Genomic DNA, 19,490 nt, shown 5'->3' on the forward strand with positions numbered 1-19,490 from the left:
GCATCGGGCGGCTTGGCAGCAGAGCCAAAAAACTCTCGGTCGTGGAGGGAGGCGAGTGACGGGGACAATCGGACCGATTCTCTGCATTGCTAGTCAGCTACGGGGCGACTCTGGTTTGGAAATTTAAAACACCACCATGGGGTATTTAATGGCATTGATATCGCGGAGGTAAATCCTGGGGCACCATATCGAAGATCAAATGGAGAGCAAGTCTGCCGATTATCTGGACGGAGCTGCTGTTGTGAGCCCTCAGCACCATACCAAAGAAATGGATACCAAGGCAGCGGATCACCTGGAGGAACTGGGTGTTGTGAGCCCTAAAACTCAATACTGGAGCGAGGTCACCCAGGACGCGAAGGAGGCCACTGCTGCAGAGCACAGCACGACATTCTGGCAGGGGATCAAGTTGTATCGCAAAGCCGCATTCTGGTCCTTCATCGTCTCCATGACCATCATCATGGAAGGCTACGACACGGCGCTCCTCGGCAACTTTTATGCGCTTCCTGCCTTCAAGGAAGAATACGGCACACTCTCCAAAGGCTCCTATCAGATCTCGTCGCCATGGATGAACATGCTTTCTTACCTCCAGATGATCACAAACATCATTGCTGCACAGGCAGCCGGCTCTCTCTCGCAGCGGTTCGGCTACCGACCATTATTGCTAGCGGCCCTGGTGCTGATGGGCGGGGCCATCTTCATCACATTCTTCGCACCGAGTTTGCCTGTGTTGCTGGTCGGTGAGCTGCTGTGTGGAGTCCCCTGGGGCGTTTTTGCGGTGCTTGCTCCAGCATACGCCTCGGAAGTTTGTCCCGTCGTTCTCCGCGGCTACTTGACGGCGTATCTCAACTTGTGCTGGGTGATTGGGCAACTCATCAATGCCGGTGTCGTGTATGGCCTTCAAGACTACCCGGGCGAATGGTCTTACCGGATTCCCTTTGCCATTCAATGGGTGTGGGTGCTCCCCCTGTTCTGTCTCATCTTCCTGGCTCCTGAATCTCCCTGGTGGTATGTCCGCAAAGGTCGTCTGGAAGACGCTGAGCGGTCTCTGCAGAGGCTCTCGGAAAATTCGGATGCAGTCAATATCAAGCAGACGGTGGCCATGATGCTACACACGGACAATTTCGAAAAGGAGCAAGAATCTGGGACCGCAATCATCGACTGCTTCAAGGGATCGAACCTTCGACGAACCGAAATCGCTTGTGCGGTTTATGCCATGCAACCCATGACTGGCGGGGGGCAGATCCCATCCTCATACTTCTTCGAACAGGTAGGGCTGTCGACCCGACAATCTTTTGGAATGGGACTCGGTGCCACTGGCGTTGCGTTCTGCACGACTATTTTAGCCTGGGTTGTCATCGGATTGACTGGGCGACGGCGAATGCTGCTCGGTGGTATGAGTGGCATGGTGATTGTGCTCTTGATCATCGGCTTTCTTGGTCTCGGTCCAACTTCAAACCACGCAATCGGTTGGGCGCAAGCGGCGCTTGCACTGTTCTTCAATGTCTTCTACAACCTTTCCGTGGGCACACTGGCATTCACCATCTTCAGCGAAGTCTCTTCGACCAGATTGCGAGGAAGAACCATCGCCCTGGCCAAGAATGTGAATGCTGCAAGCTCGATTGTCGTGGGGGTCGCGAGTCCATATTTCATCAATCCGCACAACCTTGACTGGAAGGGCAAGGTGGGTTTCTTTTGGGCAGGAGTCAACATCCTGTGGATGGGCTGGGCTTATTTCCGTTTGCCTGAATTTAAGGGACGCACGTATGAGGAGATTGATATTCTCTTCACCAAGAAGGTGAAGGCTAGAGACTTCAAAAAGACCGTGGTCGACTTGGACTCGTGATTAGGGGCGTTGACAAGCTGAATCGCTCCGGTATCATGAGATGACTCCTCATGAGGCGGAGGCGTTCGACAATACTCACGCCTCGCTCCGCATCCGCCTCCTCAACCTAGATGAGACGCCTTCGCCTCTGCCTCATCTAATCTCGCTGGGTTCTTGGCAATGAGATGTAGCATACATAGGTAGTTGGATGCTGTTACGATGATATTGTGACTGAAGTGAGGTTCCGCAGGAGTAATAGCCCATAGAACTTACCACAAGACAAGCTCATTGCCGTATTATCCACCATGAAACCCCATCGGCCGAATAGTAGGAGTTTAAGGGTGAGAATAAAGGGAGAAGAGGGTGAGTCGCAAGTCTTTGGTCCTAAAAGCGGCACCGTCTGCGTCATCGACCATTCCTGCTGCTCCCATCGATGATGTTGAGCAACCGGATTTATAACATCATTACAGAACGTGTATAGCAGTCGCTGTCGGGATCTCTGTAACCCAGTCTCGACTCCCAGTGCAGGTGCTGTGCGTACAGTGCATTGATGATGAAGAGCAATGACAGCTGCGGCCGAACAAGTCGGATGCACTCTCAGGAGGCTGCTGTCAAAAGCACTGTCGTGGTTGGCTAAGAGGGCCAGCGAACTGTCCTACTGGCTTTGGCAGGCATCTGGTGCGGCATATCTACTTGAAATCGTCGTGGGAGCTCTGAAAATTATGGCCATTGGAGTGGGCGCTCTCTCATAGGTCGCCGGGGTGAGGAGTAAGAAAGAGCGAGCCGATGCATACCCGACGGCAAGTCGAACCCCACCGCAGTCCACGTCGTCTTCTGGCAGCCACCAGGACCGTTCTCTGGATCGCTAGAGCACGCAGAACACGAAGAAGAGAGCCTCCTTGGTACACGCTTGCAGTGTTAACGACCCCAAAGTCACTTTCGCATTGTTGTTTCTTCAGAGACGAAAATTCCAGTTGTCTTTGGTCTGCAGTCAAAATGAAAGTACCTTGGACCAGGTTAATCCGGTTCACAACCGCCGACGGGCGTGTGCTACGCGGCGAGCCGATACTTCCCACCGAGGACTATGATCTGGGGAAAGTGACCGAGGCAGACCAACTGAAGGCGAAGGTGATTATTGGAGACGACCCTTTCGATGCGGAGAAAACGGTTGTGAGCGACGAGGTTGTGACAGTCAAGACTCTGCTTGGTCCTCTGGCCAGAGATGAAGTCCCGATCTTGAGATGCGTGGGCTTGAACTATGCGAAGCACAGTAAGTTGACAGCCGGCCTTGAAAATGCCCCTCCATTGAACTGGTACCAGTAATGGGCAATGTATAAATGGCCAAGTGTTAATGCATGTGTCTGTGCGTGAGCAGTCAAGGAAGCAGGCAGGACGCCGCCTCCATTTCCATTCATCTTCTTCAAGCCTAATACCACGATCACCGACCACGGTGCCCCTGTGGTGATACCGAAGATCGCACAGGACGATCAGGCGGACTATGAGGGGGAGCTCGTATGTTGTCCGCTGTAACGCTTGCTCGCTCTGACTAACAACTTCAAGTGCATGGTCATTGGTAAAGACGCAAAGGACGTTTCGAAAGATGACGCTCTGGACTATGTCGCAGCATATACAGCCGGTAACGATGTATCGTCGCGAAAGCTTCAGCGAGACCCAAATCTAGCCGGACGAGTACCGCAATGGGGCTTCTCGAAAGGCTTTGACACGTTCGCGCCGTTGGGTCCTTGTCTGGTGGCGTCCGAACTCATCGGCGACCCTTCAAAATTGCATTTGAAGACCATCATCGACGGTGAGGTTAGGCAGGACGAGAGTGTCTCTGACTTACTGTTCGATTGCGCCTACTTGGTCTCGTTCCTAAGTCAAGGCACGACACTGCAGAAAGGAAGCGTTATCATGACAGGTACTCCTGGAGGTGAGTTCACACATCGCGACTTGGCACCAGGGACTGGGTGCCAATCCCTAAGCACATCAATATACTGACTCTGTTGTAGGCGTCGGGGCAGGTTTCGATCCTCCAAGGTATCTTGCACCCGGAACCGCGATGGAGGTTGAGATATCTAAAATTGGCACCTTGAAGAACCCCGTAGAATTTGCATAGGCTCAAGGTCGTGTGAGGTTCTTATCTCCAAGGAGAAGAACAAGAGAGGAGATATAGAGAAGCGGAAAAAGTATCGACTTCCCATAGATGGATGTGAACTCGTCTTTGGCTGAGCTGAACGTTGTCAGCGGTGAATCAAATGGCGATGCATATGCCGGCTGACGTCTTCATACATTCACATATATGTGCTTGAATACTCTTCCATATTGATCTGTAGCTTCTCCTCTTTGAACTCGAATTTAATATCTGCAAATTGTGGTTGTCGTGTCAAGTAAAGGAGAGATGGAAATGCTTCTGGTGTTGCCAAGATGTGGATACTGATATCGTTGTTCCCTTTTCGTCTCAGCCTTCTGCTGCACCAACTACAACATCGCCGCCATACCACACCAAAACGATCTACTGTCGCATAGCCCGATCCTTTTCCCGGCTCATCAGCAGCTGATACCGATACCAATATGTCGTTCTCATTTGGTTTTGCTGGCGACGACATTGAAGACGACGACGCCGACCAACAAGATCAAGTTTCTCTTACGGGGAAAATCTCTTCGTGCACGATAAACGACAAAGATGCCCTGCAACCACAAACTCTTGCGCCCAAGAGACATTCATTTGAAGACTTGGTAGGTCTAATCATCAACCTGGAAATGTGAACTTGCTTCTTCCGATGGGTCGAAAACCAGTCGGGGCCACATAAGAGGGAGTCCTCGTTTCGCAAATGTCTTGGGGTTACGCTTTGACAAAGATCAACCTCCCATCACCACGCAGACATACGAGCTTCTTCTAACAACCGTCACAGCTCTCATCTCTACCATCCCAAATATCATACAACACCCTCACAGTCCCAAACTCTCCTCCGACAACGGAATCGCCATCCACTCAATCTGGCACCATCGCCATCCACCGGCGCTCACTGTTCGACATCCGAGCGCAACTCATGGCCGAAGCAAACCCGGAAACGCACGACGCAGCAGATATTCTCCTCTCAGGCCTGGAGAACGGAGACCTGTCATCTGGCATCTACGAAGGCGGCTTCAAGACCTGGGAATGCTCTCTCGATCTGGCCTCCTCCTCCCTCGTGACGAGCCTCGACCTCAGCCAGAACTGGCATATAGTCGAATTGGGCGCCGGCAGCGCCGTGCCGAGTCTATCATTCCTAACCGTTTTTCTCACGGGCAATGATGACCACCAGGGACCTCCGCCGCCGTCGCGCGGAACCCTCAAATTCACGCTCTGCGACTATAACGAAGACGTGCTCAGACTGTGCACTGCCCCGAATGTTTTTCTGAACTACCGTCGCCATCTCCAATCTGTACAGCGTCGTTTGCGGACGCAAGAAGCAACACCATCCTCCCGCGACCAACGTGCAGATGCAGAGGATGTATGTGAAAATGAAGGTGGAGACGGAGACGGAGACGGAGATCTCGACATTGAAGCTCTAGGTGAGACGTTCATCACCACCACACTCGACGACCTCAAGTCGCTGAACGTGTCTTTCGACTTCATCTCTGGAGGCTGGGGCGACGCCTTTCTCGACCTTATTCCCAACTCTGGCACAGATGCGTCGTCCGAGAACCTACTTATCCTGGCATCCGAGACCATCTATTCGCCCGCCACCATCAAACCCTTCACGGAGACCGTGGTGAAGCTCCTGCGTCGCTATCCCGCGGCCAACGCAAAGGCCTGGGTGGCGGCGAAAAAGGTGTACTTTGGCGTCGGGGGCGGCGTCGACGAATTTCTGAGCGAAGCAGCCAAACACCACGTGAAGAGTACGAGGATACTAGAAACAAAAGACACCGGCGTCGGGAGGGTGGTGTTGGAAGTCACACTGTGAAATGATATTTGATACCAGATGCACTTCGTAGAAGAAAAGACGCCTGCATTTGCGGCGAGTACGAAACGAACTCCTAGGAGTAGTCTCACGAGGATCGGAAAACTCATTGACCGACCGTGGTTGAATCATCTCTTTCTTGCATTTTTTTCAATCATCAATTGAACTCTATTGACTTCTTTCTGGCCAGGCGCCAACACCCACCCTAACTAGGTACCTGAGATAGCTCCAGTGTGCGACATATGATGACCACTGTGACACTACTACCACTACTAAAGACACCGCCGCATCCCGATCTGGAGGGAAACTAAAATACACACAACAGCAGCTTTTGTCGAAAAGAAAGGCACTCTCCATGAAAGTTCATCACGCTCCGTATCATTTACTGACGGTTGCGCATGCTGGGGGGCACGTAGCGGCCTCCGGCACCAGTGGGGGGCTTTCTCGGTGCGGCGGCGGGAGATTCTTCGCTGCTGCCATGTGCAGGTGAGCCAGCACCCTCTCTCGACAAACTGCGGCCTCCTTCTCTCAGATGTGCAGGGACGTACTTGCGCTCTGGACCGCCGTTCGCCGGTGAGGCAGACGACCCACGGATAGGCAGGTCTCGAGGTGGTGGTGGCAGATCGCCACTTGAGGGAGCACCGCCTCGTCGCAGGTGTGGAGGCACGTAGCCAGAGCGGACAGGCTGGGCTGGGGCGGGTTCAGGAGTTGAGGCCACAGAGGGCTCGGTTGGAGCTTGACCAGACGCCTCTGCAGCTTTTCGAGCTGCTTCTCGTTCACGCCAGCCACCACCGGTCTTGCCGCCCAGTGCGAGACGAGGCGCGGTGCGCCCTTCATCAGATTCTGTGCGAGTGTCCATGGGAACAGCCTCGCGAGGACGGCCGAAAGGTGAAGGTTTCTCGGCTTCGGGTCCCCTACGAGCTGCTCGTCTGGCTGCAGCTTCTTCCTCACGTTGCATTTGGCGGCGTGCAGCCTCATCACGCTCCGCTCGCTCGGCTTCAGCCTTGGCTCGTCGCTCAGCGGCCACCCTCTTCTTCTCCTCTTCAGCCTTCGCCTTCTCTTCTTCCTCACGTGCTCGGCGCTCCTCCTCTTCACGGATGCGCCGCTCCTCTGCCTCTTGCTCCTCGCGCTCTCTGATCTTCCTCTCCTGAACCTCCCTGATGCGCTTTCGTTTCTCTTCCTCAAACTCGCGCTCAGCCTTCTTGCGCAATCTTTCAAACTCGGTGGATCGACGCTCGGTAATTTGACCCTTGAATGAGTCGTAGTGCTTGACAAGTCTGCTGAGCCGGTGCTTCAGGGCCAAGCCTTGCTTGTGTTTCTCCTGGGCTTCCTTCAGAGTCTCTTCCTTGGTCTGTTCGTAGACCTTGAGATCCTCTTCACGCTGCTTCTCGTAATCTTGGGCTTGATACTTGAGTTCTTCTCGGCGGAAAGCTCGCTCGAGATGATCGATACGCTTAGCGGTGATTGCAACCTTCTCATCCTTCTTGGTCTTGTTGTTCGCCAAGTGCTGTAACTTCATGTTTCGAATGGCAACGGAATCAAGGTTGTCAATGTCGACGCCTTCAAGGTCAATGTCCCCAGTTGTAGACTTGAGCTCTTGCAACTGCTTCTCAATCTCTTGTCGGCGAATGCGGGCTTGCTCGTCCTTAACGCGCTTAAGCTCGCGTGCTTTGGTCTCTTCACGGAGACGCTGGGCCTCGGCCTCGGCCTGCTGCTGGGCACGGATGCGACGACGAGTCTCCTCCTCCCGCTGTTTCTTTGAGAACGCCTCAGAGGCCTCTTCCTTTCTCTTTTCGATGATGACTCGTCTGGCAAGCATAGCCTCGTGCTCTTCTTGTGCGCCAGCCTCGGCACGAGCCAAGGCGGATTCTCGCGCAGCGAGACGAGCTTGGTTGTATGAGGGGTCGACATACATGCATGTAATGTGCAAGGTCTTCGCGAGGCGGGTGAGTTGTGAGCGTGCAATCTCAGCAGGAGTGTTTTGCAGACGTTGAACAGAGCCAGTCTCGCTTTCTGCAGATCCAGCAGCACTGCCGGAGTGAATTGCCTTGGCAGAAGAGAAGACGTCGGAGTCGAAAGCAAGGATACCAGAGACATGGTCAAGACGGATAGACAGGTCACCCTTCTTGCAACCATTCATGATGAACTTCTCAATCATGGCAGGGGTGACTTCGAATGGCGCGGGGAATTGAGCTAGCCGAGTAACAAATCCAAGTTCGACAGACTCGTATACTTGTGAAAGTTGCTGGAAAAGTCGCGTCAAAATGACTTGTTGTAGAGGCAGCACATATTTCTCCATTTCAGGATCCGAGCCAATTTGGGACAGAATGGGTGAGATCTTCTTGCAAATCGACAGAGGGTGGAAGTCAACTTCCAATATATTGTAAAGATCCCGGATCTCAGGGCGGACTCTCTTCAGCAGACCCTTGTTCAATGCATCCTTGAAAAGACCGGCTCTAGTAGGAGCAAAGGGCATGCTAAGGAGGTTCGTCAGACGGGTGTTCTTGTTCTTGCGTGCTTCGTCCACGTCAACGAGAGCCCCCCGCGAACGAGAGGTGCTGATGACGGGGATTGCAAGGGCCGATAGCAAGACGAAAGAGGCAGCCTTCGTGAGAGATTCCTCAGTAACAACTGGGTTGTCACGCTTGACGCCCTGTCCAGATGCCAAGACTGTTGCAGACTGACGCAGCAGGTTGTAGTACTTGTTCCAGGCGGCGGCATGGAACAAGAAATTGTCACTGACCAGGAAGATCTTGGTGAGCTTCTCGTAGTAGTTCGCCATCATGACATTCTTTGCAGGTCGTTTCGACAGGGTCAAAAGCATATGAATGTCCTCGACGCTTCGGAAAGCTTCTTGCCACAGCTCAAGTTCATCCGCCACGTTCAGCTGCCGAAAACGAGTCTCAAGGTGGCGTTGCAGAGTATCAGGCTCATTCAGATTGATGGCGTGCATCTGGGAGGAATACTTGGCGGCATTCTGAACGTGATTTCGCAGCAACTCGCAGAGACGGCGGAACTCAGTCTTCCGGGTATACTTCAAGCAAAAGTCGAAGGCCTGATGAGCAGTGCTCTGGTACATCACCTCCAAACGAGCGTTGTTCTTCAAGATTTCCAGAACTGTTCGATAGGTTTCCCACAAAAATTTGAGCCATGGCGTTACAATGGCGCGGTCTGTTCGGTCTTTGGACTGTTCGCCAGAAACGGTGGCAAGGAGGATTGTTTCAGGCGTTTCGGTGGCCTCGAGATCGTCGATGTTGAGGTTTGTCGAGGCTGCTGCGTTCTCAATGTTGGACTGGACTTGATCTGCTTTTGCTTGTGCCTCTTGAACTTTCTGCTCGGCTAGCTCGATGAATTTCTTGAGAACCAACTATTAGGGGGTCAGTACGAGGACCGGTTGCATAAAATTTCTCCTTTCTAGACCTACTTCTATCGTCCCGACATTGGTGTTCTGCGCAATGTTCTTGTATTGGTAGAGGCCATCCTTTGCAGCCTTTCCTTTTCGCAAGTCGACGCACAACTCGACGAAGAGGAGCATGACCGGCTCCAAGGAGGCGATGGGGCTATTTCGGGATCGCTTCGAGGTGACATGTTCGTGAAGGACGGTGAGAGCGGCTTGTGTTTGGTCGACGGCGATGAGTTCTTGTGCTCGCTAGAAGGAATATGTCAGTCATACCGCGACCCAAAGAACCTGAGAACTTGAGAGCCCGGGTCAACTCACTCTGAGCACATTCTCGGGCCGGATATGTGGTGGTGGAGGCATCTTGACAGTTGGCTGAGAGACTCTTTTTTCAAATGAAGGAGATGATCAAGTAAATGATCTCTCGAGACTCTGATGCTAGCCTGTCCTAGAGATTGCCAGTGACAAAAAAAAGATGGCCGCTGATGGTCGCAGGCGTGGCTTGTGTCGACGAGGAAGTGTGCAGTTTGTGCCTAACCAACTTCTTGGCAAGACTGGCGAATTTCGTCGCTGTGCAGTGAAGTGAGAGGGCGCCCAATGCGGCTTAGTGGAACATGTCACGTGCGCACCACAACGAATTCGGCTCGGCCAATTCATTTCCCGAAGATTTGCCGACCACAACAGCCAGTCTCACCTCCCCAGTCACGGGATCACGCTAGGACAGACAGCGTTAGGAAAGTCGCTCCACCTACCAATCGTGGGACAATCCTCCAGAATGGATCCTCGTACGAGCTAGTTCCGTCCCTTGCTCCCCTGATTTCCAATTGTGTTCTTCTGCAATTCCGTGTCCTCGCTAACCTAAACCGAGCAGACACCAAGGAACTGGTCTATCTGGGCATTCACCCTGAACAGCTGCGCCTCGAGCCCTACTACTTCCTCAAGTACAGTGTCGCAAAGACAGTCAAGGCGTACTGGGAAGCCCACAAGCAACTCGCAAAGCGACAGTCGATCCCTCCCCCACCACTCCGCCGAGTCGGCAATCTCCCTCCCTCCTCAGGACACAACCGTAACTTGGAGGTCGCGAACATCCTCGACTACCACTCCTTTGCCTACGAGCGCCACGAGCTCTTCTCGTGCGGAAATCCAACATGCCAACAACATATGCGGTGCGGGATGGGGGCGATGCCAAAACGAAGAAACAAAGCATGGCAGATCTTAAGCTTAGACGGCTTCAAGAGCTCAACTCAAGGCTGAAGGAAGATCTTGATCGGCCGCGTGTCAAAGTTGCAGAAGCTTCAATGAGGTGAGAACTACTCATAATCTGAATGCACCTCACGCGAGATCGGGAGAATTGTGTTATACTGACACTGCCGCAACTCGAACAGCCTTATCAACTACTGCAATCAGACTCGAGATTACATGGTACCTTCTGTCTGGGGACATGTCGACCGAAAAGAAGATCCTTACAATCCACAAGCCGGCGGAAATGATGGTTGTTGTTCAGTCATGTAATGGGAGCGTAATGGAGTTTTCATTGAGAGAGACGAGAGAGAGCGAGAGAAAATCGAAAAGAAAGATGAACCGATCATATTGAACGGACGTCAAGTGTGATTCTATCAAAAAACAAGCATACGGCGCATATGGCGTTTGTTGAGCAACCATTGTTGCTATGCTTTGCTATTCGGTCTGAGAGCAGTCAGGCTTTTATCATTCCTGTTCATAACATTCTATGAAGAGACCCTCAGTAGGGCTAGGGACCATAACGCAGTTCAAAAAACAAAGAATGAATGAAAAAGAGTCACAGCCTCTCTCTACGGATCCATTGATCGTTGCTTGTGGTAGTATCTATTTTTATGTCGGTTATTGCCAGGCTGATCCGGAAAGATTGAATCTTGTGCCAGAGAGCATTGGTAATAATGTGACGGTCACCCACCCGAGAGGCCCCATGCCGAGTGCCAGCCATGGGCCCCTGGGGGGAGCCACGAGTCTTCAAGAGCCACCATGGAGGATAGATATACCAAGACCAAGGCCGCTCGGGCAAAGTGAGGCGAAGCATGGTAAGGGATGCCCCGGGTTAGACTTCGACTTTCTGTCGTCGACGTGAAGAGTCTAGGTGTCAAACTATGTCGGAGAGCCTCACGAACTCTAGATCAAGAAGTGGGAGCTGGAAACCCACTGCACTTCCTAGTACACGAATTCACAAGGCCATGGAGATACCCGGCAGAACCGATGTCGGGACGAGTATTGTGCTCTGTCCGCCCGCAAGTCGATATTTGGGGAAATTAGTCTGAGCCAGATTTGAAGCTGAAAAGGTCCATTGAATTTTGGAGTGGTCACGGCTTCTGCCCCAATACGGAGTCTAGATTCTCTTCGGCCACTCTAGAAATGGAGTGTTATCGCTTAACGACAATAAAAAGAAACTCACGTTGTGACGCTACGCATTAGACCGTGCGTGTCCTGCTGACATCACTGCCTTCGAGTGTTTGATCGCGTCGAGGCAATACCATAGAAGGCTTCTTGCGAGACACGGCCAAGAGAACTTGGGTAGCAGCCGTGGTCCTCCATCCGGACGACGTGAAAGGTTCTACCATGTACCATACTACATTTGTCAGTAGTATCAATTTTGAAAGGTGGAAGCTCAGGCGAACTCAGATTTGACGATATAGGTCTATCGACGGCAGTTGAGCGTCAGCATCTGTAGTGAATAGTACTGAAGCCTAAATTGCCGGAGAGAGTCAGCGCGGGTGATAACACGGTCATACGAGGAGATGGCCTGACCAGAGACCCAGAGTTTTGCTTCCTAGCTCATCAATATGGAAGTAGACTCTGTCCTATGCCTTGGTCCTTTTGCTGGTCATGAGTGGGGGATGGATAAGCCCCGACCTTCCAACGGCGTACCGAAATGCAAACCACTTTGGACTCGAAGCCAACAGGCAGGGGATCCGTGTCCAGGTCTATACCATCGTATTCATCTCTGCCACAGCGTTCTCGCTTCGACAATCGTCCATGCCCTTGGTTCATTGCTAGTCTTTCTGTGCGGCGTTGGTTAAAGGCTTGGCTCCTCCGTTTTCTGTCAGAACAGGGCGGTTTGTCTGTGCACAATCACGTGAACACGAGGAGCCTCCATATGCGTTTGGATGGTGATAGGTCAATAATGGTCGTGTTCGTGTTCGTGTTCACTGATCAATATATTCTCAAAGGTTCAATTCACCTTCTTCTTCAAGACTAAACTCACCAAGCCAGAACATCAGTGTTTTACGAAATCGGATCACATACCTCTCAGTTGGGCAGGACAATGATCAGTGTCCTGTCAGTGGTGTGACGCCCTCGGGAGGACGACCTGGCGACCAAAGCAGAATGCAGCATCCACGCGACGAAACGTGTATAAGTAGGGGTTGCCGACCCGAGGGGAAGAGATGAGAGCTTTCCGTCCCCCAGCACCTCAAACCGCTTTCCCAAGTTCTTTGAGCATTTCCGAGTCGAGATATCGGATCCTACACTCTCATTGTCCCGGTCAAACTCCAGTGGCCATGCAATTGCTCTCGGTCCTCCTCCTTGCTGGCACCGCAACGATGGTGTCAGCTTACTGCTGCTCAAGCCCGGCCTTCTGCGCCGACGGGAGCGAAAGCTCCATTTGGGAATGCTGTGCCTATGGTAGCTGCAATATCTTCTGCTGCAATTGCGATGGAGGGTGTATCACGGCGTCTAAAAAGAGATCCTGGACTGATTGGGGCCATGGCCGTGGCTGTTCACCATTTCCTGGCGCCTTTGATGCCGATGAGGTATGCCCAGCCACAATCAGCGACGACCAATGTGTCATCGACAAACTCGACGCCTTAGACGGCAACCTCGACGGAAGGGTTTCTCTGGCCGAAGTTCTTGCCAGTCCCGACATTGTCCGGCCATTGATAACCCAGCTGGACCTGGATCCCGAGGATATCAAGGTCAAGATGACTGAGCTCTTCAACATCTTTGATACCAACAAGGATGGTTATTTGGACCTTGCCGAGGCAAGTGCCCGCCAAGTTGTCAAGATCTCAAAATGATTGAGGCACAACATGAAACGAAGCTAGTTGGACAACATATTCGTACCGGTCAATCGAAGAATCTGGTGCGTTGCGCTGAACTCGAGAGGGCGGAAGGAGGGTTAATCTAGATTTCAGTAGCATGAACTTAGCTTACTTCATATTACCTTTTCGCTCACAGCCATATCAATCTTGTTTTTCGTCTTCCATGACTCAAGACCCAAATTCAAATGGTATTGCTTGACTAGGCAGGTATATTGGCGAGGAGTGTAAGAAGATCGAGCGCTGATGTTCGAGAAAAATTAGCGGGGGAAATTAATGGACGCTAAACGCGTTAGTGCCTCATTAGAACTCTAGTCTCTACAGTACAGTACGTGACATGACGACCATCCCAGCCTAAAGATTTCTTAAGCGGATGCATTGTTGAAATAACCCCCGAGCACCATTTTATATCCTCTCTCCCACGGCGCTCCGTTACGGGCAGTGACTGTTTCAGGATATTCACCTCATAATTCTACAGACAGCTTCTTTCTCACGAAACCAAAACGAAATGGCTCCACAGACACAAGCGGGAGGCTCGACAGCAACGAGCCAACAAGCCCTCATGACCACGACGACTGTTTCGATTCCAAGAATAGCAATCAAGTTCTGTACACAGTGCAAATGGAACCTAAGAGCTGCTTATGTGAGTTAAACCCCGACCGATCGCTGCCTGTTTCCTTGATCGTTTCCGATACACTTTGGTGGCATGAAGAGCTGTTTTCGCTTGATGCAAGTGGAAACTGAAGTGGAAGTGGCCTAGAAGGAGTGGAGGCAAAGGAGGCAGAGTTCTGTTCTGCTGTGCTGTGGTAATGAATCCATGTATTGATCAAATAGAGAGCGAGAGAGATCGTGTAACACTAAACTGGTCCAAGAGCGCAAAGCCTCGCGCAGGATACTTGATGATTTCATGTTTGATGACCAAAGAAATCACAAGTTTCCAAATACGAAAAGGGACCAGAACAGAACACGATAACTGACTTCAAGCTCACGCGCATACACGGTACACAGTACGCTCAGGAACTTCTCCAAACCTTCGGCACAAGTATAGGAGAAATCGCCCTCGTTCCAGCCACGGGCGGAATCTTTACGGTGACAATGACTCATGCTGCAACAACGACGGAATTGAGGGAGTCCGGGTCTCATGGGTCGAATGGCTCTGGTGAGCAACCGACAACAACGGCAGCTGCAACAGTGACAGCAACGGATACAATACTCTGGGACCGCAAAACGGACGGTGGATTCCCAGAGACCAAAGAACTCAAGAGCAGAGTAAGGAATATCATCGAACCAGGTCGAGACCTAGGGCACATCGATAGGAGTTTGAAAAAGGGAAAGACATCGACATCGACACAAGAAGAAAGCCAGGCCGACGAGACGGTGAAAAGTAGTGGTGCCAGTGGTGCGGATGGTTTGGATCAGGAGAAAACTGCTACTGGTAGTGGTAGTGGTAGTGGTGGTGGTGATGAAGAACAAAAGGGAGCGAAAGAAAAGTCAAAGACGAAAGACTGTGAGGATTGTAACTGAGCGAGCGAGTGGGTTTTGTTTGGTACTCGTCAGAATTTACTGTTTCCTGCATGGCAATGCCGAACATCCTTTCTTCAAAACTATCTTCCCTGGGTAGATTACACCCGAGCCCCGAAAGATCGATAAAGGTGAGACAGGGAGGTCGAAAGGGTTGGGTGATACGCATGCGTTCGTCTCCTTTGTTTCTGTCACCTTCAGGCTTCGATAGATCGCGCGGCGCCGCTTCGCCGATGCTGATAGCGAGCATTCAAAACTCAACAACCAGTGCTACGGCATTCGGCATCATTCACTTTTCTCATCTTGTGTTGCAGTGGACGTGTCCCAAGCTGGGTAACAGCACGGTGATACTTGCCCTGAAAGAGCTGTTCGTGTTAAAATCGACATCAACTGCTAGCACAGTAAAAGGACCGTGCTAGAACTGCTTTCACTTCTTCTTGAGCTTCTTCTTGACATATTTCATGACTCGTTTATCACTCATAATGAAACCACCAACAGCGGTTCCAAGAAAGACCTGGGCCGCAGTGGTGGCGCCGGATGCTGGTGGCAAAGAACCTGTCGGTTGAGTTGGTGGTGCTGATGTTGGGTCGTCGGCCAGTTTGAAGCCAAGCTCAGGGTAGGTAGCTGTTGCATCGTCCGGACTCCTCCCTTCCAACCCTTTCTCAGCCTTGGCTCTCTCTTCAGCCTGGACTTTTCTCTTGGTGGCCAACTCATCGTTTTTCGCTATCCATTCGTCCAGAGCTTCCTGACCTGGGAACATCCGCCTCTGGAAAGCAATCCAGATCGGCACCAGGAGTCGATGCAGGCGTTCCTCTTCCTTCCTGTCATCCTTGGTCACCTTCTTCGTGCCGCCGACCCAGGCTGCCCGACTCCAGCCGGACTTGAAGTCGCTGTTGATCCGACACCAAGGGTGGGCGAATCGAGAAGTGACGAACCTTTGCGTGCATGTCCGATAGCCCTCCCTGGTGCCCGATTCGAGCAATGCGACGATGGTCGGTTGTTCTCGGAACGTTTTCAGGTCGTGAAAGAATTGAGCACGAGACCCTCTTTGTATCAGCAGTGCATCGAAGAAGCGCGTGTAACAAGCTGGCGATTCGTCCAACGAAGTAATGTACCGATATAGTTTAGCCTCAATAATCGGTTCTTCCTCGTCTACGACTAGCTGGGTATATTTCGCGGGTCTCGTTTCAGACGCCATTTATTGGATGGCCTTGCGTCAACCTATATCACCAAGAGATCGACGACCCAAATAACAAGAAGCTGTTGCGGACCCGGTGACAGGGAGATTTGATTGAAGTTGACTGGCGGAGTACGTTGGTTTGAAGGGTATTATTCACCACCGCATCAGTCGGAGAAAAGGGGGTATGATACTACAGGTGTGGTAGAACGACCCAAAGCGGTGATGATGATGTTGGATATTTTTCTGTGCTGCCGATAAGGTTCTCATCCATGTTATGCGTTTGATTTGATTGACTTTGTACGTCAGAATCAAATTAAATAGTCGCAACGGTGGCACTTACAAGACATACCAAGAACTGACTCGCAACCGAAAGTGTCCATTTTGGCCTTGGCTGGCCACCACACCGAGATTTGAGATTGGCTTCACGGGAAATGCCACGTCCTTCTTGAGACGGTGTAAGCTCTACGAGGTCTTCATCAATGAAGTAGGCCCTTTCTTGGGGTTCTGGACAAAATATCAACTGGATTGATCGGCCGGAATAAATCCGAGGTCGGAGGGACACAATTTATTACAAAGTGTGGCTTCGCCGCCGTTGAACATCTGCGGCTTTAAACGATTATGTTTGGTTCGGGACAGTTACCTTTCTCGGTCCTTCCTGTGATTCCCTGTCAACGTGAGAATCAGGAACGGCCTTGCGGTTGATCTACAGTGATAGTTCAAGCCTTACTTTCAGCAGTCAAAATGCCAGACCAGCGCGTCATCATCTGCTCTGATTGTACAGTAGCAACTGCAAGTTGAACATCTACCCGAGGAGTTAGTCATACATCAGAACCACAGCTATGCGCTGGCCACGGCCCGATCTCCTGGTCGTCCGGCTTAAGGGCGAAACGCCGAGGCTGCAAGGGTAGTCAACTAACATGCTTGGCCTCATACCTCACATCATGCGGCACTTAATGGAGAAAGCGATTTGACGAAGACGAGAGTCGCCGACGCGACACGAAACACTTCTTGACGGTGTCGGCAGTCGTCCAACCTGAGCAGATTGGCGAGTCGCTCTTCCGCTGGCAATGGGAATCCACTCGACCGGCACCAGCATGGATGAGAATATTCAGTGACGAAGACCACGAAGGCTACAGCCAACATGATCGTGCTTAACCGCCAGGTATTGACACCGTCCCTGACATCTACTTGATAAGGCGTCGGACCCTTCAAGAATTGAGGTCAGAGACAGAATGTAAGACGCCAGCGGTGCGTCCCGCACAATGGAATGTGGACTTATTTTGGGATCTGACCTCGAGGGCATCGGAACTCTCCCTGTAGAAGCGGTGGGAGGGTCAGAAGTCAGGGCAGGCAGTCAAAGGGCTTCGTGGTCGAATGTTGGACGGAGCTCTTAGCAAGCCAAATCGCAGCCTTGCGAATTCACAGCCGTGCCTGGATCGGAGCAGCTCCGGGGACGTGACCGAAAGAAACAGCCTAAGACAAGGGGTGAGAGAGCGGTAGAGACTATTGTGATATTCAAAACCACTGGAAACCCCCGCTCGTCGTCACAGGGCAGTAATGTTTGCTTGATCGCATGGAGATAACTCGATCATGATCACATGCCGCTACCCTGTACAGGCACCAGCACGCCTCGTCTTAGGATGCCTGACATTGAGAACGCATCAACGGACCATACATTCCACGTGGCTTCGCCACTGCTGCCTCACGGGCGAAGGCGGACAACCTCGAGCTTCGAGGCGGGATGTCACAAGACCCGGGCTATAGGCTCATACGAGAGCCCTAGACCACAAGAAAGGATTGCACAACTTAGATCCCTTTGTACTGTTCATCAAGTCCCCGAATTCCGTCTTCTCACTTTGAAGCACACGGAACAAAAACGCAGCAGCTCAAGGACTAAGCTTCAGTCACTCTCCCAGGCCTTCCTACGTGAAACGTCCACCATTGATTTCAACCACCTGACCAGTCATATAGGACGAGAGCGGGCTAGCAAGGTACAGGATGGTACATGCTGCTTCGTCTGCTGTGCCAGGGCGCCTGAGGGGAATCTCGTTGACATCTCGAAATTTGTGCGCAGACAAGCTAACGCCCAAGGGGATTTTTTCCGCGCCCACTTGAAGTGACTGGCCGTTTTCTTTTGCCTGGGTCATGGCTGTCTCCAACCAGCCAAATGCTGCAGCGTTGCAACGGACGTTATATCTATCTCGTGGTCAGGGTTGGGTTCAGCTAGGAGAAGAGAGATCCGGCATGCAGGTGAACGACGTACCTCGCCCATTCCAAAGCAATGGCCTTTGTGAACCCAATGACCCCGGCTTTCGCGCTGGCGTAGTTGATCTATGCACACTCTTAGATGCGTACACTAAAGACGACGGTGGGTTCCGTGGATTACTTGACCCAATTGCCCATGAATTCCTGATGTTGATGAGACATTTACAATCGTCTTGCACCTCTCACGATGCTGCGGGTCCATAAAGTGGTGACTGAGAGCGCGCACGAGCTGAAACGGGACCCGGAGATGAATGTCAAGCACCATGTCGAATTGTTTGTCGGTCATCTTGTGGATGGCACTGTACACAGACTCAGATTAGGACGTGAGTTGCAAAACCTCAGACAAGGGAGACACGGGAGATTCTCGACAATGTACCTGTCATAAAGAAAACCTAGGGTATACATCTCAGTACTCAAATTCCAAAAGTGTTCCAGTGGAACAGTCCTACCAGCCGTGTTGATCAGGCCATCAACTTTTCCAAACTTCGAAAGGGCCTCCTTCACCAGTCTTTCCGGAACCCCGGCTTCCATAAGATTGCCCACGAAGGTCAAGACCTGTGGCCGAGGTGTCATCGTGGCGAGATCAGTCGCAAGGCCCTCCAGTTTCTTGGGATCCAGATCGCAAGCGACGATGCTGGCGCCATATTGGGCAAGCAACTCAGCCGTGGCTTTCCCAATGCCTATGGTCAGATGTCAGCACGGCTCTGCTCATTCCCCCAATCGCATTTAAGAGGCATTGACCTGACGCAGCACCGGTGACAATAATCACCTGCTCATGGAGCAGTTTTGCATTGTCTGTGGCTGAGCCGTGGATTTGACTGGCGATTTGATTCAGGCGATGGGCCATGTCGACTCAGCCGTCTTTCCGGGTTCTCTTCTTGACAATGTATAGCAATTGTGACCTGTAAGGTGTTGAAGAAGCGAGGAGCGAGAAGGAGAAGGGAGTGTGCCGTTGCTGACCTCCCTAGCTACAATGTCCCAGGGCGCTCGACTCTAACTAACTACCCATGTATTCCTCCCAGCGCGACAGGGGCGAATAATAGGAACACCGCCTGCATTACTTGCTGGAGAAAGGTCAAGGCCCTTCCGTCGCGTAACTGACCATACCTGATCCTGCATTCCGAGTTGTCGTTTCCGAACACCTAGAATTGCATCCTCGGAATTTGGGGCGGAGCTGTTGTTGCCCAGCTGGCCCCGCCAAGCCCAAAAGGTTTTGAAGTTTGTGTCGGATGGGAGATTCGGCAGACCTCTACATCCTCACGAACCAGCTACGGCATCAACGCCAGGCTGGGCC

At 51.9% G+C, this 19,490-nt stretch overlaps 9 protein-coding genes across 9 annotated transcripts; 6 read left to right on the top strand and 3 right to left on the bottom strand.

Moving 5' to 3' along the window:
- Positions 1 to 199: 199 nt before the first annotated feature.
- On the top strand, positions 200 to 1,843 carry PV08_04149 (uncharacterized protein; the record flags this gene model as incomplete). The annotated part of the gene is made up of 1 exon (XM_016378497.1): positions 200 to 1,843. The coding sequence occupies one exon, from the start codon at positions 200 to 202 to the stop codon at positions 1,841 to 1,843; it is 1,644 nt and encodes a 547-aa protein (XP_016237174.1).
- A 975-nt stretch (positions 1,844 to 2,818) lies between these two features.
- Positions 2,819 to 3,938, top strand: PV08_04150 (uncharacterized protein; the record flags this gene model as incomplete). The annotated part of the gene is made up of 4 exons (XM_016378498.1): positions 2,819 to 3,092; positions 3,198 to 3,334; positions 3,383 to 3,752; positions 3,832 to 3,938. 4 exons carry the CDS (start codon positions 2,819 to 2,821, stop codon positions 3,936 to 3,938), a joined length of 888 nt encoding a protein of 295 aa, XP_016237175.1.
- A 455-nt stretch (positions 3,939 to 4,393) lies between these two features.
- Positions 4,394 to 5,769, top strand: PV08_04151 (uncharacterized protein; the record flags this gene model as incomplete). The annotated part of the gene is made up of 2 exons (XM_016378499.1): positions 4,394 to 4,558; positions 4,735 to 5,769. The coding sequence occupies 2 exons, from the start codon at positions 4,394 to 4,396 to the stop codon at positions 5,767 to 5,769; spliced, it is 1,200 nt and encodes a 399-aa protein (XP_016237176.1).
- A 379-nt stretch (positions 5,770 to 6,148) lies between these two features.
- On the bottom strand, positions 6,149 to 9,526 carry PV08_04152 (eukaryotic translation initiation factor 3 subunit A; the record flags this gene model as incomplete). Its single annotated transcript, XM_016378500.1, has 3 exons — positions 6,149 to 9,133; positions 9,191 to 9,415; positions 9,485 to 9,526. The coding sequence occupies 3 exons, from the start codon at positions 9,524 to 9,526 to the stop codon at positions 6,149 to 6,151; spliced, it is 3,252 nt and encodes a 1,083-aa protein (XP_016237177.1).
- Positions 9,527 to 9,938: 412 nt separating this feature from the next.
- On the top strand, positions 9,939 to 10,417 carry PV08_04153 (uncharacterized protein; the record flags this gene model as incomplete). Its single annotated transcript, XM_016378501.1, has 2 exons — positions 9,939 to 9,948; positions 10,035 to 10,417. 2 exons carry the CDS (start codon positions 9,939 to 9,941, stop codon positions 10,415 to 10,417), a joined length of 393 nt encoding a protein of 130 aa, XP_016237178.1.
- A 2,318-nt stretch (positions 10,418 to 12,735) lies between these two features.
- On the top strand, positions 12,736 to 13,209 carry PV08_04154 (uncharacterized protein; the record flags this gene model as incomplete). Its single annotated transcript, XM_016378502.1, has 1 exon — positions 12,736 to 13,209. The coding sequence occupies one exon, from the start codon at positions 12,736 to 12,738 to the stop codon at positions 13,207 to 13,209; it is 474 nt and encodes a 157-aa protein (XP_016237179.1).
- A 529-nt stretch (positions 13,210 to 13,738) lies between these two features.
- Positions 13,739 to 14,754, top strand: PV08_04155 (uncharacterized protein; the record flags this gene model as incomplete). The annotated part of the gene is made up of 2 exons (XM_016378503.1): positions 13,739 to 13,873; positions 14,215 to 14,754. The coding sequence occupies 2 exons, from the start codon at positions 13,739 to 13,741 to the stop codon at positions 14,752 to 14,754; spliced, it is 675 nt and encodes a 224-aa protein (XP_016237180.1).
- A 424-nt stretch (positions 14,755 to 15,178) lies between these two features.
- PV08_04156 (uncharacterized protein) lies at positions 15,179 to 15,949 on the bottom strand (the record flags this gene model as incomplete). Its single annotated transcript, XM_016378504.1, has 1 exon — positions 15,179 to 15,949. The coding sequence occupies one exon, from the start codon at positions 15,947 to 15,949 to the stop codon at positions 15,179 to 15,181; it is 771 nt and encodes a 256-aa protein (XP_016237181.1).
- A 1,904-nt stretch (positions 15,950 to 17,853) lies between these two features.
- PV08_04157 (uncharacterized protein) lies at positions 17,854 to 19,043 on the bottom strand (the record flags this gene model as incomplete). Its single annotated transcript, XM_016378505.1, has 5 exons — positions 17,854 to 18,127; positions 18,195 to 18,262; positions 18,363 to 18,495; positions 18,573 to 18,876; positions 18,938 to 19,043. 5 exons carry the CDS (start codon positions 19,041 to 19,043, stop codon positions 17,854 to 17,856), a joined length of 885 nt encoding a protein of 294 aa, XP_016237182.1.
- Between the last annotated feature and the right edge of the window lie 447 nt (positions 19,044 to 19,490).

Source organism: Exophiala spinifera (genome assembly GCF_000836115.1).
Source record: "Exophiala spinifera strain CBS 89968 unplaced genomic scaffold supercont1.3, whole genome shotgun sequence".
NCBI lineage: Eukaryota > Fungi > Ascomycota > Eurotiomycetes > Chaetothyriales > Herpotrichiellaceae > Exophiala > Exophiala spinifera.